This window comes from Odocoileus virginianus, chromosome 3 (assembly GCF_023699985.2).
Source record: "Odocoileus virginianus isolate 20LAN1187 ecotype Illinois chromosome 3, Ovbor_1.2, whole genome shotgun sequence".
NCBI classification, from domain to species: Eukaryota; Metazoa; Chordata; class Mammalia; order Artiodactyla; family Cervidae; genus Odocoileus; species Odocoileus virginianus.
In genome coordinates, this window is record NC_069676.1 from 90,619,733 (window position 1) to 90,637,004 (window position 17,272).

General features: G+C 40.9%; 1 protein-coding gene across 2 annotated transcripts in view; it reads left to right on the forward strand.

The window, feature by feature from the left end:
• LNPEP (leucyl and cystinyl aminopeptidase) overlaps positions 1 to 17,272 on the forward strand; it is a 99,722-nt gene that overhangs the window by 73,751 nt on the left and 8,699 nt on the right. For both annotated transcript variants that reach the window (XM_020875453.2, XM_020875454.2), the window contains exons 12-17: positions 4,482 to 4,665; positions 6,229 to 6,385; positions 11,699 to 11,883; positions 13,852 to 14,013; positions 15,996 to 16,136; positions 17,005 to 17,086. In XM_020875453.2, coding sequence (XP_020731112.1) covers positions 4,482 to 4,665; positions 6,229 to 6,385; positions 11,699 to 11,883; positions 13,852 to 14,013; positions 15,996 to 16,136; positions 17,005 to 17,086 — 911 coding nt within the window. The remainder of the gene's footprint in view (positions 1 to 4,481; positions 4,666 to 6,228; positions 6,386 to 11,698; positions 11,884 to 13,851; positions 14,014 to 15,995; positions 16,137 to 17,004; positions 17,087 to 17,272) is intronic.

The following is a 17,272-nucleotide window of genomic DNA, read 5'->3' on the forward strand; positions in this document are numbered from 1 at the left end:
GTTTCAGCAGCTCAAGAATGCGTGCCGCCTCTTGTCTCTGGGCCTTTGCACATGCTGTTTTCTGTCCTGGAAGAACACTCTTGTCTCTTGACTCCCTGGTTTTATTCCTATTCACTCTTCCAATCTCAGCTCATCTACTGCTTGTTCTAAGGAGCTTCCCTCATCCCAAGACAGGTTGGATGCCTCCCTTATATGTTTTAATGATATTTTCTACTTTTAATATACTGTGGCTGTTTAGTCCCTAAGTCATGTCTGACTCTTTCTCGACCCCGGGGACTATAGCCCGCCAGGCTCTTCTGTCCATGGGATTTCCGAGGCAAGAATACTAGAATGGGTTGCCATTTCCTTCTTCAGGGGATCTTCCTGACTCAGGGATGGAACTAGTCTCCTGCATTGGCAGGCGGATTCTTTACAACTGAACCACTTACCTGTATCTGTCCCCACAGCAGATGTATCCCCGCACTGAATGTGGAGATCTTAGCTCCACAAGTCACTTTTGCAGCCCTGCACCCTGTAGGCACATAAAAACTTACTGAATAAATACATTGTAGTTTATAATGGAGTGACTCAATTTCAAATGTCACTGTAAAAAGCTCTAGGAACACAGCATTCAAAGCTTGGTGAAATGGCAACTTCTGTTTCTCTTCATTTTCTTAGTAAGGGGGAATTCATATTCTTAGTAAAGGGGAATTTATGACATGCACTATAACGTGACTGGTTTAATCTAGAGGTGGAACTGAGGCAATATATGACGAAAGCAGCGTCTGCTACTTCCTCTTCTCAGCCATGTTATTTACCTCACTGCTGTGCAGTTTTAATTCCTCGCAGTTCAGGTTTTGAAAAGTCCACACTGCAAATGTCTGTCCTCACAAATGGTGTTTGACCCTGACAACAGTTGAGTCTTCTTGGTTCCTGACGGTCCTGTGAAGAACCAATTTTGGTTTCACTGAATTTTAGTCTTCTCTTTTCTCCAAAGAAATGTAGCACAGATGATGACATCAGAAGCTTATTTTATGCTGTTGTGACATTAGTACAATGTGTTAACTTGGTGGTTTGTTAAATCCGTAGTCTATTTTCGTGAGTTCTAATGCCAAGGTTTTGGGGTTAGTCCCTTAGTTCAGTAAAATATAGACGTTATATGTGGTCAATATTTTGGTCACTTTTCTCCCATGTGCATGGATTTTGAATGGTTAATAGTTTTTGTGCATAAGAAGGGCCTAAACAGGACTTTTTCTAAACCACCTTTTGAGGAAATTACACCAAAGTGTCTCCTTGTTCCTTCTCTTCCTTCCTCTCCCCCACCCTTACCTCTCCCTTTCTTCCATTTTATTTCTGAACCTAATCTCTTTGACTAGAGGAAATTTTTATATTAAATCTAACTTGGAGCATTCATGTTTCCAAAAGAATATCACTGTGCCATAAACATTTTTCTGAAACTAAAGGACATGGCACTGAAATGAAAGGCAATTGGAAAAAAGGAGGAAGGGTGTATAGTTAGGACAGGATATTTATCATGTGTGATTCTCTGCTCTTGCCTTTTTCCCCTAATAAAATAAAGGGGAAGAAAGGAGTATTGGAGAAAAAGGAATGCTTTTGAACAGGAGGAGATGTAGTTCAACTGTGTGTATCATGCTACCCCTCTGGAGCAAGCCATACAGGAAATTTTGCAGCTTTGTAGTAAAAACATATTTTTTTTTGTTTCTGTGCTTTAATGTTTCTTTATAAAACAGTAGTTGATTTTCGTAATTCATTGACAAGTGTTTTTTCTTTTTAAATCACTATTAGATAACTTAATCTGGGCTTCTGCCATTTAACATCAGTTACTCTTTTTTTACTACTCAATGGACTGTGAAAATTGAACTGTTAATCTGTTAATGATTATGATAAATTAAAAACATACGAGAGTAGCTTCATCCACTGCACGATATAGTTACCTCCCTAGTGTACAAAGCTCTTCTGTTTTTTTTTTTTTTTTTTGATACCTGTGGTTTTAAGGTCCTCTATTGTGAATCATTCCGAAGACCTGAAAGAGACTAATACATTGATTCTTTAAATGATAACTCTCCTCTCTATGCTGTTGGCTGCACTGCCTCATATTCTGTCATCAAAATGACAGTAATAATTTCAAGTACACTCCCAGCTGTGTTCCTCCTCTCTGCCATCTGGACCTGGCTAAGTTTACAAGATAGCAAGTTGCTTATCATCCAAGAGACTCTGTATTTCAATATTTTCCTATTTCCTTCCAATGGGAAAATTGCCATGCTTATCATTCCTCGCCTCCTGTTTTGGGAAAGGGAGATTTGAAGCTCTTTGGTTCTTTTTCCCAAGGTCCTTTCTTGATAAAAGCCCTGTAGGAAATTGTTTGGTGACCTAGAGAGTGTTGATATTTTTGCATTAGCTACTGTTAAAGTTAATTTCATTAGTCATAGGTTTGTTAAAAATATATCCACTTGGAGCAGCTACTGTTACCAACGTGAATATTCCTTAGAACTGTATTCTGCTTTAGAAAAGGAATAAATCCGATTAATGTGATTAATCTATTCCATCTGTTGCTATATCAACAATAAAACAAATTAGTATGAATTTTTTAATGAAAAAGACTGATTATCTGATATGTCATGTTAAGACATGATCAGAACATAAGTCTTTACATCTTAAAAATCTTTGACAGTCTCAGAATTAGAGTAACTAAGGTGTTAAGAAAATCTGATAAATTGAAATAATTCATGTTTTTGAAGTTGATCCATCCTAGATTTCAAGTACTAAAAGGTTTAAAGGTGTTTCCAAAGCATTTTATGTGTAAAAACCCTCATATATAATTATTATGATAGTAAAAATTTTAAAACCGCCTGAATATTTCCAAATAGAAGATGGGTTAAACTGTGGTATGTCCCAAAATAAAATATCCTTAAGATTTTGAATCCTGCATATGAAGGCAGTGGGAAAATGGCAGGAAATGGAATTGGATATGTGAAAAAGCAGCATAATATAATGTATAAAATAATGTACATAGATCAGTATATTAAATACTAATCCAGTTAAAATGTGTATAGGAAAAATCTTGGTAGGAAATATACCCATGATGCTTTTATTGTTTGAGTTTAGATGATTTTTCTTATCTCTACTCCCCTTTTCTCTTTTAATTTAAAAAACTGTATTCCCCACTTTAAAGTGGGGAAGAAAACTTACATCATAACAGCTGCAAACCTTATTTAGATTTGTTTGAAACCACATACCGTGACATAATCGTTTTGCTCATTCATTCATTAATGCACCAAGGTATCTCCTGAGTACCTGCTAGGAGCATTGTTCTCGGTACTGAGAGATTAGGAGTGAACAAAGTAATGTCCATGGGGTTTATAGTCTAATAAATATTAAACCCTAAGATGCTTAGAAGCATACCCCTAACTATTGGTTTAAATTCACATCCTCATTGCCAACTTTAAAGGACGTTTCCTGGTTAGTAATTTTAAAGGTTGCAGTCAACTTTTGTAGTAATATTTTTAAGGTTGCATTTTTTTAGCTTCTTATTAATTGTGTATTAATTGAAATCATTCCATATAAATTTCTAACAATTCTGTCGGCATTAAAATGTAACGGTAGGGGTCCAGAAAGTACATTATCAGCTTTCTATTATTTTAACTCAATTAGTTCTTATTTGTGCCTCATGAGACATCTGCCCTTCCCTAATGTTTATTTTGCTATCTTTGAATTATGTGACTTTTTTAAATGGCTTCTCGTGTCCTTCCTTTGTTAGCACAAGCAAAGACAGAAGGCCGAGAGGGAACACATTTTATATACTAATCAGTTTCCTTACTATCTCCCCCTGTGCCGCAGCCTGCACACACTCCCAGCGTGAGCTTGGGGGCCAGTTCAGTGCATGGGTACCACGCACTCCTCTCTGGGCCTTGAACACGTAGCAGTCCCTCTTTACCTGGCTCGCAATACCTATATATCCTGAAGTCTCAACGGCCATGTCATTCTTCCAAGAAATCTCTTCCTGACCTTCTCTCGGGGGTGAAGCATTCTACCCTGTTCTTCTACAGAATGCTATGTTTTCTGTTTCCATCGACAACGTTAGTCTGACACCCTGCTCACCTGGTTACGTTGGATTGTAAGATCCAGGAGGGCAGGCACATGTTGCCTTGTTTACCATTAAGTAAAGACTTGTTAAGTGAATGGGTGGTGATTTTTGTTAACATGAACATGACTGCCCTGGGGGGTGGACATTTAGTTTCTCAGTAGAAATAATATATTTTTAAATATAAAATAATAATATATAATGTTATTTATATATTTATTATAATATTTAATATTGCATTAAATATTATTTATTATATTACTATAATATTAATAATATATAAAATAATAATATAATATTTTAAAATATAAAAATAACACCATACTCACTTTGAAACAGAGTAATCACTTAATACTTTTCTTTCCCTATCCTCTCTCTCTCATTTTTTGGTCTGTATTAGGTGTCATCAATCTCACAGAAGAAGTGCAGTGGATCAAGGTCAATACAAACATGACTGGCTATTACATTGTCCATTATGCAGATGACAACTGGGAAGCACTGATCAAACAGCTAAAAATAAATCCTTATGTGCTAAGCGACAAAGATCGAGCCAGCCTCATCAACAACATCTTTGAACTTGCAGGGTAGAGTATGCTTGGCTTGGGTCTAATTTTGTTTCTTTTTTTTTTTTAAATAAGTGTTCTCGAGGAAAAGGACATTTAAGAAAAGCAATTGAAAAGAGGCAGCATGTGTTGCCTGATAGGTATAATTCACTTTGGAGAACTGAGAAGACCGAGCACACATCCGTTGTCTATCTAGAAGCTTCAGCACAAGCATATTGAACAGTTATAAGATTTAAATCATGTTTCAAGACTGTAGATACTGACAAGCACAACGCATAAATTTGCTGAATAAATGGATACAGAAGTTCAGGGTTTGCTTTACTTCACGAGAGAATTCTTTTCAAGAAGCCTGTGCTTTCAGTGTAAATCTTAGTGCTCATATAAGGCTCGTATGAGGCACGTCTTCAGAACTGGTGTACCACCCACCTCCCCAGCTGCCCCCCCAAGCTACACAAACCCAAAGCCCAGAATGGCAGTGAGCTCATGTGCCGATGTCCCCTGCAGAGGAAGATCGCCGACTTAGGTCGTCCGTGGGTCTAGACACGCAAAGAAAAGAAAGAAAGAAAGGGAAGTCACTCGGTTGGTTGTGTCCGACTCTTTGCGACCCCGTGGACTGTAGCCCACCAGGCTCCTCTGTCCAATGGATTCTCCAGGCAAGAATACTGGAGTGGGTTGCCATTTCCTTCTCCAGGGGATCTTCCCGACCCAAGTATCGAATCTGGGTCTCCCGCATTGCGGGCAGACGCTTTACCCTCTGAGCCACAGGGAAGCCCAAGGAACACCCAAATGTGTCCCTTCTGACTGCTCTTGACCTTCCTGTCACGTGGTGACCTCACACCATCTCAGCCATCAATCTTGTGATTTCTGTCAAGTGGGTAATTTTAAGGTGTTCACCATAAATTCACAGTGTCCCTCACCCTAACAAGTTTGACAAAATTCCCATACAAATAACAAATTACTTTCTGATTCAGATCCTCTTTCTGCCACCTGATCAATATAAGTAACTAATGATAAGTAAAATTGGCACGCTTCGTCATTTCTCATCTAAAATGTTATGATACTTTTCCTGAATCAGTAGCAATTTACAGGTGGCTTATAGAACAAAGAACTGAGCTGTTGTTCATCTTTCTCCTGAAAGGTGTCTTTAACCTTGGGTCACACACGCAAACTTAATCAAAGGTATTTAGTCTAACTTCACATAATATTGGGCTTTCCTGGTGGCTCAGATGGTTAAAGAATCTGCCTGCAATGTGGGAGACCTGGGTTTGATCCCTGGGCTGGAAAGATCCCCTGGAGAAGGGAACAGCTACCCACTCCAATATTCTTGCCTGGATAATTCCATGGACAGAGGAGCCTGGCAGACTACAGTCCATGGGGTTGCAAAGAATCAGACATGACTAGCAACTTTGACTTCACTTCACTAAAGACTATGGAGCCATAGAATACCTACCACTCAAAGCTTAAATTTTAGGTCTTCAGGATCCCCACTCCCCCATCTAGCCATAGTTTCTCTCTCAGCGTGCATACTTTTTTGGCATATTTACTTTTCTGGCATATTTACTTTTTTGTTCTTTTACCCATTAGCCTAGGCAAGGTGTCTCTTCAGAGAGCTTTCGATCTGATTGATTATCTTAGAAATGAGACCTACACTGCACCTATCTCTGAAGCCCTGTTCCAGACAGAACTCATCTATAACCTCCTTGACAAACTCGGGCACATGGATCTGGCCTCAAGATTGGTGGTAAGTCTGCCTTTTTGCCAAGTTCTCTGTGTTGCGTGCCTTTACTGTTGTTATTCATGTTCCGTTCAGCAGTCATAGACTAAAAAAGCAGTTATATTCCATTTTCATCACTTTCCTGGTGCTGAAATCTTAACTTTGAATCAACATGTCATTTCTTACCATGAGGAATTGATAAAGGGTTAGCATGATGTATTCATGTCTGAATATCCAAGTATATAGACTTCTGACACTGCTGTCAAAATGAGGTCACATGAAAAATTTCTCTATTCAACTCTTGGTTTATTTTCCTATAATAAATGCTTGGAATAGGTCCTCTTGCAAAGTAGGGCTCCCCATTAATTTCCTGGTGGTCATTATAAAATGACAACTATGTTTGTACTGGGACTATTCGGTTTTGGGGGTCCTCACTGATAACTATCTTATTAAGGATGGTGATGCTGGTTAGTTAATATAAGTTTCTTTGCAAAGCACTACCGGTTTTGGAGACTGTTTTACCTTTTTTAAAACCAATTGCCTGGTCTTAACAGTTGTTATTTTAGACACTTTTGGTATTAGATTTTGACCGTGTATTTAGAAGCTTGAGAAGGAGTGACAAATTCTTTGTCTTATCTAATTCTCTGAATCACATTCAGACAACAAGGTTGGCTTTACCAACTAGTCAGGTTTTCCAAAGACCAGGCAAAAGGCAGCTTTCAGGAAAAAGAAGGTGATGGGCCAGGAATTAGAATAAGTCTTTGAGAATTTTGGCATCCTCAATGGGAAAAGGAAGGGGCTGGATTGCACCTTAAAAAAAAAAAAATAATAATCCTCTTTTCTGCTGTCCTATTGTGCATCCCTTGTGATCCTCAGTGACAGGGAGGGAATACAGGGCTCGGGGCCATACAGAGCTTGAAAAGCCCCTTCCTTACAAGTTTCTGATCTGGCCTGCAAGCAGCCACCCCCGCTCCCTACCCATAAGTGAGACGCTTCAGTTAGATGATTTCTGAGGTATCTTCTGATTACCAAGATTTTTATCATTCTTCTGTTTCATAAGGCTTTCAACTACCAACCTTAATAGAAACCAGCCCCTGGAGTGTGACCTGGGCCACAGTGACCCTCAGTAAATGGGGGATGAATGAGTGAGTGGAACAAGCACATTTCAGTGCTCACTGTACCCTGCACACCCTGCTCACTGCTTAATGCAGATAACCTCGTTTAACCCTCACGCAGCAGCAGATAGATATTTCTGCCCTCATTAACACAGATGGGGAGACTGAATAATTTCTCCAAAGTCACTTACCTCGTGAAAGATGAAGCTGAAGACTCAGACCCAGATTGCTTTCACGCCAGACCCTCCTGTTTGTGTTATAAGGCCGTATTTTAATGTGTTCTAGCTTGTCATCTACCAGAGGATACCCTTTTATTGGAAGAATCAACGCTGTTTCTTGCTATATTTTCCCCTCTTTTACAGTGATATTTTAAATTAAAACAGTTTGAAGGCTTGGTAAACGTCATGATGGCAAAGGTCACTCTTCTGCCTACCTCTCTCCATCAATGTGTTGGGGGGCCTGGTGTCAGGGGGCATTTGGTACTTAATTCAGGCTGTTCCTGTGCTGAAAGCACAGATGCAGAACTCAGTTCCAGCAGTTAGATCTTTTGAATAGCTTCCTGCTGTGACACTCAGCTAACTCTGCATCTTCATCTCAGATGATGATTTCCAGTTTGCCGGAGAGGTATGTGTTTATTCAGGACATGGCAGAACATACCAGTCCATGGGACTGGTGGTTAGAGAAGCCAAACAGGAGGCTTCGTGTGTGTTTATGAGACCTTTACCATTGTACATCTTCATGCACTTGACTGGCATGACAGTTAAAAGTTGTGATGAGTTTAAAGTTATGACAGTTAAAGGTTAAAAGTCATGATGGCTTTAATTCAGGAAGAGAAACTCTCTCTTTAAAATTCTTGTTCTGATCTTAGGGCATTCGAGTAGGATCAAAATTCTCAAAATATGAAATGTGACCCACTGTAGATGAGATTGGGATGGCAGAACCTTCTGAGACCTCGGATCCAATCATCAAGTGGTGTTTGTGATTAAGACTGATGTCTAATTAATTTTTTAAGTTAGTGTCATGAGAGCATTATGTGCATTTATTGATCATTTTGTTATGTAGGCTACACAGAGCCGTATTAACACATATTACCTGTATATCACATTTTGTGATGTCTGCTCTGATATGTGATGGGTAGAGTCTGGAGGCATATTTGAATTGTGTCAAATTGTTCACATCTGATGCTAAAATCTGATCTCAGCCATATTCCTGTTTCATCACTTATAACTCTGTCATCCTTTTACATATGAGGAATTGGTGGGAGAAACCTTTTGTAATAAAAGTTGACAGTTCACTTTTAAGAAGCTCAGCTAACCCAAGAAAGAACTCCCTGGGAACATCAGTGTAAAATTAAAGCAGTAAATCAAAATGTAATAAATAACATAAGTGCCAGCATCTTGCCCTGTTTTATTTTTAAAGTCATTTTGTGTCATTGTTGCTGCATTTTACTGCATGTATGTACATTGTATGACTCATCAATTTATTCCCTCTCCCTACCATCTTCACTTTATGAAATCAGAGGATTGAATTCTGATGCTTAATGAGTTTGATTTCAAAAAATTAATGTAGAACAATAGAAAAACAGGTTGAATTTTACTTATAAAAGGGAAAGATAATTTGCAGCACTTGCTGTGGTCTATTAACATTAAAAATATAACCTTGATTACTTACAAAAATATTTTATAATTGAAATTTCCTGAAAACAGAACTATTATTTTTTTAAATAAAGTCTTTTATGTTATCATTTGATTTTTTTTTTTTTGGCTGCACTGCATAGCTTGTCAGACCTTACTTCCCCAATCGGGGCTCAGATCTGGGGTTTGGCAGTGAAAGTGTTGAGTCCAAGCTGTTGGACCACCAGTGAATTGCCCTGAAATATATTTAGAAATCAGCAATTTGGGGACTTCCCCTTGACTCTTGGGTATGGGCCGTAAGTAAGAAAGTTACACCCCATGACTGCAAAGGAGTAAACGCCCAGGGATTGGCTACAGCCTCGCTTGAGGTCTCCCCCGCTTCCAGTGTTTTGAAGTGCCTTTTTCCCCACTGCTTTCTTCGTTTTAGTATAAACTCTCAAGCGTGGTTGCCATTTTTCTCCACTGTTTATTTGTTGCTGCTGTTAATGGTTTTGCGAGTATGGGAGGTTTCTTTTTCGTCTCTCATTCTTCCTTTGTTTCTGTGTGACAGTTAGGAGTAGCTTGTCACTCTTTCATTTGTCATAGTGCCATCATGATGCCACTGAGAAGGTCAGGCCAGTGGAAGACAGCGTGTGCCGGTGCAGGCACGGGTACCCCGCAGGGGCGCCCGCACAAATGAGCTTCGCTGCACCGTCAGTCAGCGTGGCAAGTGGTTTTTCCCACCACTTCACACCCTCCTGGGGACTGCAAGCCTGCACACATCCCACAAGGCGTCTGTTCTGTTTCATTGCCTTTGAGGCAGGCAGACAGAAGGGAATTGCCCCGTTATCACAAACCTCGCATCCTTCTTATACAGATGCTTTCTCCCCCATTCTTATAGTCAGCTCCACAAAAGACTTATGCAGACCTCAGAGAAAGGTCTGCTGAGAAAGCGGCCTCAGCAGTTTAAAACTCTCCGACTAGGCTTCATTTTAAGTATCGACAGAGGCTCTCTAGAAGAATATTATGCTCTGTAAAGAATTTGAACTAATTTGGAGGGCGTTTAAGAGGCTTTGTACATCTGTGGTGCTTGAAATAAGACTGGTCGTGGTAGACTTCCAGGACCAGTGACAGAAAACCCTCTTGTGCCGAGAACACTGCAGGAGGGGATGTCTGTAAACTGGTTTCATTTTGATCCTCCTCATTTGTTGCCATGAAAGGTATATAAAAAATCCCTATAACCATTTTTATGTTAGAATTTTGGTTCCTTTCAGTGAATTCACAAATGCATATTTTACATGATGATTTTTAAAGTTCCCTGTGTCCTCTTTTCCTCCCCTCCACCACAGCTTGGAGTATGGAAATAGTTCCATATATTATGAACAGCTTTCATGCCTTTGTTGTGGGAAGAGATGAAAAAGAAATAAGAGATCTGTTGGTTTCTTAAAACCATTGTTGTTGTTGTTGTTTTAGTAGCAGTCATGTCTAACTTTTTTTCGACCCCATGGACGGTAGCCCACCAGGCTCCTCCGTCCATGGGATTTTCCAGGCAAGAATCCTGGAGAGGGTTGCCATTTCCTTCTCCAGGGGATCTTCCCGACCCAGGGGTAGAATCCATGTCTGCATTGGCAGGTGGTTTCTTTACCGCTGAGCCACCAGGGAAGCCTTAATACCATAAATACATACTTAAGAATGAGATCTCACTCAAAAGTAATTATAACAATGGACTTTAATTATAGATGATTTTACTGAATAACCGGTAATTTTCTTAAGTGTGATAAGGTATTATGGTTACATAAGAGAATGTCCTTATTTCTGAGAATTGCATGTTAAATTATTTATAAATGGAATCTCATGATATCTGTAACTTGCTTTCATATGGTTGAACTAAACCCAGAAAAACCAAGTGTGTGTATATTTGTGTTATACACAAATGTAAGAGTGTTATCAAAACAGTGAGTCTGACATACGGCTATTCATTTTACTATTCTTGTGGCTTTTCTGTAGACTTGAAAATTTTTAAATAAAAAGTTGGGGAAGGAGGAAAAATAACTTACAAACAACTGTTCTTCCCTGCAGGCCTAATTTTCTTAATTTGATTAGATTAATGTTATAGCATCAAGCTAGATGATACTTTAAATATTCCTTTAATAATGGATTCAGAAACATTTAACCACCTACGCATTCAGAAAGAAGTGTATTTTTCTCTCATTGCTTAATGGATTTATGGATGCTAAAGTCACCAGGTCAGGAAGTTTCAGCTTTCTTCCAGCAGTGGTTATAGATGATACTTCTTGGCAGGAAAGCAGCTTCTAGCTGAGTATACACAGAAGAAATGTTCCCTACTGCACAAAGTCATTAATTCTTTCTGTCCTATGTCATTAAGTCCACCTTGGCTGGAGCAACCTTATCTATAGCCTTAGTGATATTGAATGGTTTCATCCCAACCACTTGTGAGCTTCATATGTCAGTTGTTATTTAAGTGAGTAATATCTATGTCCCCCGCTTTTTTTTCTTTTTGAGTAAATGTAGGGAAAAAAAGAGATCTTGTCCTGATTTTCCTGGTTGCCCTCATTGTTATGACTCTGTTATGATCCATTCTGTCTCTCTAGAACAAGGTATTTAAATTGCTTCAAAGCCAGATCCAACAGCAGACTTGGACTGACGAGGGCACCCCGTCTACTCGAGAGCTGCGGTCGGTCTTGCTGGACTTCGCTTGCACCCACAGCCTGGAGAACTGCAGCGCTGCTGCCTTGAAGCTCTTCAATGACTGGGTGGCGTCCAATGGCACTCAGAGGTGATGTATGCTCTTGCTCTTGTGGGCCCCACAGCATGTAGTGAAACCAGGATCTTTATGTCCTGAATCATAAAGGTTATAAAGCTGAGCATTAATGTAGGTGAACTCTAGGTACCTGATTCTCAAACCAGACTATTGTTTTAATTGTGATCAAATCCATATAGACTTTAGTATTGTAACAATTTTTAAGTGTGCAGTTCAGTAGCGTAAGTATATTCACATGGTTGTACAACGAATCTCCAGAACTTTTCCACCTTGCAAAACTGAACAAGACAACTGCTCCCCATTTTCTCCTCGCCCAAGCCCTTGGCAGCCACCATTCTAGCTTCTGTTGTAGGAGTTTTACTGCTCTAAGCACCTCACATAAGTGAAATCATACACAAAGTGTCTTTTTGTGCCTGGCTTTCAGTTCAGTCACTCAGTCGTGTCCGACTCTTTGCAATCCCATGGACTGCAGCACGCCAGGCTTCCCTGTCCCATCACCAACTCCTGGAAGTTGCTCAAACTCATGTCCATCAAGTCAGTGATGCCATCCAACTATCTCATCCTCTATCATCTCCCTCTCCTCCTGCCTTCAGTCTCCTTGCATCAGGGCCTTTTCCAGGGAGTCAGCTCTTCACATCAGGTGGCCAAACTATTGGAGTTTCAGCTTCAACATCAGTCCTTCCAATGAACACCCAGGACTGATCTCCTTTAGGATGGACTGGTTGGATCTCCTTGCAGTCCAAGGGACTCTCAAGAGTCTTCTCCAACACCACAGTTCAAAAGCACCAATTCTTCGGCATTCAGCTTTCTTTATAGTCCAACTCTCACATCCATACATGACCACTGGAAAAACCATAGCTTTGCATAGATGGACCTTTGTTGGCAAAGTGATGTCTCTGCTTTTTAATATGTTATCTAGGTTGGTCATAGACAACCTAATAATGTCCTCAAGATTCATCCATGTTGTAGCATATGTCAGAATATCCTTTCTTTTTAAGGCTGAGTAACCCACTGGATGTATATACCACATTTTGTTTTATCTCTTCACCCACTGATAGACATTTAGGTTGCTTCCGCCTTCTGGCTCCTGTGGATAATGCTGCTATGAACATAGGTGTACAGATACCTCTTTGAGACCTGCTTCATTTCTTTCATATATATACCCAGGAGTGGTATTGCTGGGTCATGTGCTAGTTCTATATCTAATTTTATAAGAATACCCATAATGTTTTCCAGAGGGGCTTCACTGTTTTCCATTCCTACCAGCAGCGTACAAGAGTTCCAGTTTCTCCACCTCCTTGACAACACTTATTCTCTGAGCTTTTGATAGCCACCCTCCTAATAGCTTGAGGCATCAAACAGGTCTCTCTTAATTTAGGAATAACACATAGCAGGTGGCATTAGCAGTTAGTAGAAATGTTTTTATGCTGATTGGTTTTCGCCAGGTTTCTTACTGGGTATATGGGAAAAGATTCAAACACCAGGTGGAGACTTGGGGTGTAGGATATTGGGGTAACCTGTTGAAGCCCTCTCCAGCTCTGAGATCTTAATTAAGACAGAAAACTGTGCTCCTACCCCTGTTCTCGCCCCTTCTGCTACGTTTGCTGATAGATTTCTACCGTGGGACATATCACGCTGTTACGATATCTGTATTTATCGTTCTGTACTTGATGATAGCTCATGAGCCTCCCAGCTCCTGACTGTCTTATTCTTTTTCCCTGCTCACAGCATCCAGCCAGTTGCCTGCCTGGTTCTTTGTGGGTGACAGTGAATGATTACTGTATTGAATTAATATGCTTTTTAGTTGCATCACTAGGAAAGGAGTAGCCACTGGATTAATCATTTTCCTGACAATTAATTATACAGTGAAGACTCTTTCTTATTACCTGTTCAGTCCCCAAAGCACTGCCCCTGATCAGTTCCTTGCCTTTGTATTCAGTGTTTTTTTCTGGTTGTTCTCATATCGGACCACCTCTCTTACAGCCTGCCTACGGATGTCATGACGACCGTGTTCAAGGTTGGAGCAAAAACTGAGAGCGGCTGGTCATTCCTCTTAAGCAAATACGTCTCTCTAGGCTCTGAAGCAGAGAAGAATAAAATACTCGAAGCTCTTGCCAGCTCAGAGAATGTACGGAAGCTTTACTGGTATGAAGCCACCAAAGGACTATGATCTATGGGAACCAAACGCGTCAGAGCACAGAGACCCTCGAGGCAGGGAATCCCTTCTCCTCCTTTTGCTCCCAGGCCAGGCCTGACCTGGGCAGTGGGGTGAGGAGACCCCACGAGGGGTTCATCTCAGGGACCAGACCTGTCCCCACAGGCGACAGTGCTATGCCCAGAAGGAACTGGAGATGCCAAGAGTCACAGCCCTGCTTTCTTCTTAAATATGTCTTCCTCCCCTTGGCACGTTGTCTTTAATTCCACACTTGGCGCTTCATTCTTTCTGGGCAAAGGCACAGTTCTGTCCCAGCCATCTCTTTGAAAATGCAGACACTTCAGGAAAAGGTACTATGCAAAAGCTTACAGGTTACACCATCAGGTGAATCTGCCCGACTTTTTAATTACTCGGCTGAGGAAGACCTGGGAATGGAAGGCTCATGTGAGGAAAGAAGGGCAGTGAGAAGGTGTCCCGACAGGAAGAACAGGGGAAAGGCGCTCTGAGTCGCACTGGAAGAGTCTTGAAAGTCAGTGCCCGGAAAGGGGTGGAGGGAGGCGCTGGGGTCTTGTTGCTTCTCTTGTACAGTTTTGCTCAGATAAATCATGATAGTGTCCCCGAGATGTCTTCAGCAGCTGCCCAGACCCAGTTTCCAAAGGATGCACTGTAAATGGTCATTTTCTTGAAAGTAGTAGCCAGGCTCTGACCCAAGCAAACAGAGAAAAGATTTACTGTTTTTAAACCAGTAATAATTTTGTTTTAGACCAGGAATATGCTGATAAATTTCCACTCTAAAAGCTTTACACAGTACCTAAGAAGTGGAGTGGGGCTTCCCTGGTGGCTCAGAGGTTAAAGTGTCTGCCTGCAATGCGGGAGACCTGGGTTTGATCCCTAGGTGGGGAAGATCCCCTGGAGAAGGAAATGGCAACCCACTCCAGTATTCTTGCCTGGAGAATCCCATGGACCGAGGAGCCTGGTGGGCTACAGTCCACGGGGTCGCAAAGAGTCGGATACGACTGAGCGACTTCACTCACTCACTAAGAGATGGAGTAACACAGCAAATGATCTCGTTTGAGCCTTCACTTCCGTTCTCATCCTCTCCTCTGTTAACACGGCAGTCCTGGACTTGGACTTACTGCTTTATTCTGTGCCCAGTGTTTTGTGACATTCGTTTAGTGAATGATCAGTCTTTGAGATTTGCTGCAAAGCCTACTCCATTTTTTTTAATAGCTGTGTATTATTCCATAATATGGCTCTATCATAGTTTATTCAACCCATCATGTCTTGATGAGCAGTTGGGGTTTTTTTCCTGTTAAAAATATTGCTGCATTCTTTTAGGGGTATGTGTGTTCTCATATAAGCAGATATTATCACATAGCAAGTGCTTATGTTCAAATGCCTAACTTTTATATTTATCAGCAATAGCTGTGTCCCTGGGGTAATTATATAACCTCAGCTTCTTAAACTATAAAATGTGGATAGATAGTAATGACCCTATTTCAAACATTGTTATTCAGTAATTTAGAACATTATCTAGTACAGATATCAGTATCAATTTATTGAGTGCATTCTGAAAAGTATCCTCATTTTTATATGACAGCCCAGTTTAAAAGTAATAAGATACCTCCCTACTCAAAGTTTTTAACAGAAAAAACACAACCAGCTTTCAGAATTATAATAAATTCTACTGGAGATTATATCCTAAATGTCCTTTTTTTCCCCCTAAATGTCCTTATTACATCAAGAACAATTTATTACTATGTAACAGTATATTAATGTGTTTATCTCACTGGTTTTTCCTTCACGTAGAAACATGACAAGTTTTCACTGTTAATGAAGCTTAGACGGAACCAAAACTTATATCTCTTGAATTGCCACAGAGCTTTAATTAGGAGACCGGTATTATTTTAAATTCAGTCATCACTTCATCATGAATAATTATTTTGGAAGCTCAATCTGCTCTGCTCTCCAGGTTGATGAAAAAGAGCCTCGATGGAGATCTCATCCGAACACAGAAGCTGTCGTTCATCATTAGGACGGTGGCCCGGCGTTTTCCTGGACACTTGCTGGCCTGGGATTTTGTCAAAGAGCACTGGAGTAAGCTTGTGCAGAAGTGAGTTGCTCAGAGAATTACTAATTTTCAGTACTCGCAAGCCTTGCATCTGAAAGCAGTCCCCAGGGTTGTATTAGTTCAGAAGAGTCACGCTTTGCTGCGAAAGGAAAATGCTTCAGTGAGAGTTTAACGAACACGGAAATAGTCACATTTGTAAACAACATTCCGTAATGCGAGTCAATTTAACAATGGTGTTTTGTTTAAGTAATCAAACTAATCAAGCCCAACCTTGCTCCGCAAGAGCTCACTTAGCTTAAGTGAGTGAAGTCGCTCAGTCGTGTCCGACTCTTTGCAACCCCATGGACTGTAGCCTACCAGGCTCCTCAGTCCATGGGATTTTCCAGGCAAGAGTACTGGAGTGGGTTGCCATTGCCTTCTCCAGGGGAATCTTCCCAACCCAGGGATCGAACCTGGGTCTCCTGCATTGCAGGCAGATGCTTTGCCGTCTGAGCCACCGGGGAAGCCGGCTCACTTGGCTTGGCCACGGACTATTTCAGAATGGCTGTTTAGTTTCATGTGTTGCAAACACCTCTTCATTACCAAGGGATCGTTTACAAACTCAGACCCAGCTCAACAGCACAAGTCGCTCATTTTTCTCTTTTAAATCAGTAATGACACCTTCTGGGTGTATGATGCTGTTTTTGAGGCAAACATGGACTGTTAATTTCTTTGGCTCTCCTACCTACTGGGAGAGGTGTGTGTGGTGACTCCCGATGCACCAAGCCCCCCAGTTCCCAGGAGCAGGACTCCACTCTGCCTCGGGCATGTGGAGTTTACAATAAGCATGTCCTTTGCACTCAGGAACTTGGCTTACCAGCAGCTGACTCATTCCTTTTTGCCTTTTGCCCTTACGTTTGTGTTTCTTCAGGTTCCATCTGGGGTCCTATACCATACAAAGTATCGTTGCTGGATCCACTCACCAGTTTTCAACAAAGGCACATTTATCTGAGGTTGGTTGCATCAAATGCTGTTGGGGAGACCAGGCCATCCCTTCGCCCTCAGGGTGCTCAGTATAAGTCAGATGGTGGTTTCCCCTGCCAAGCCCCGTCCCTTCTGTCTGCCTGCCTGCATCAGCGCTAATGATCCTGCGCTGGGATTATTTCTAAAGGGTGGATATACAGCAAGGAGGAAAAGTT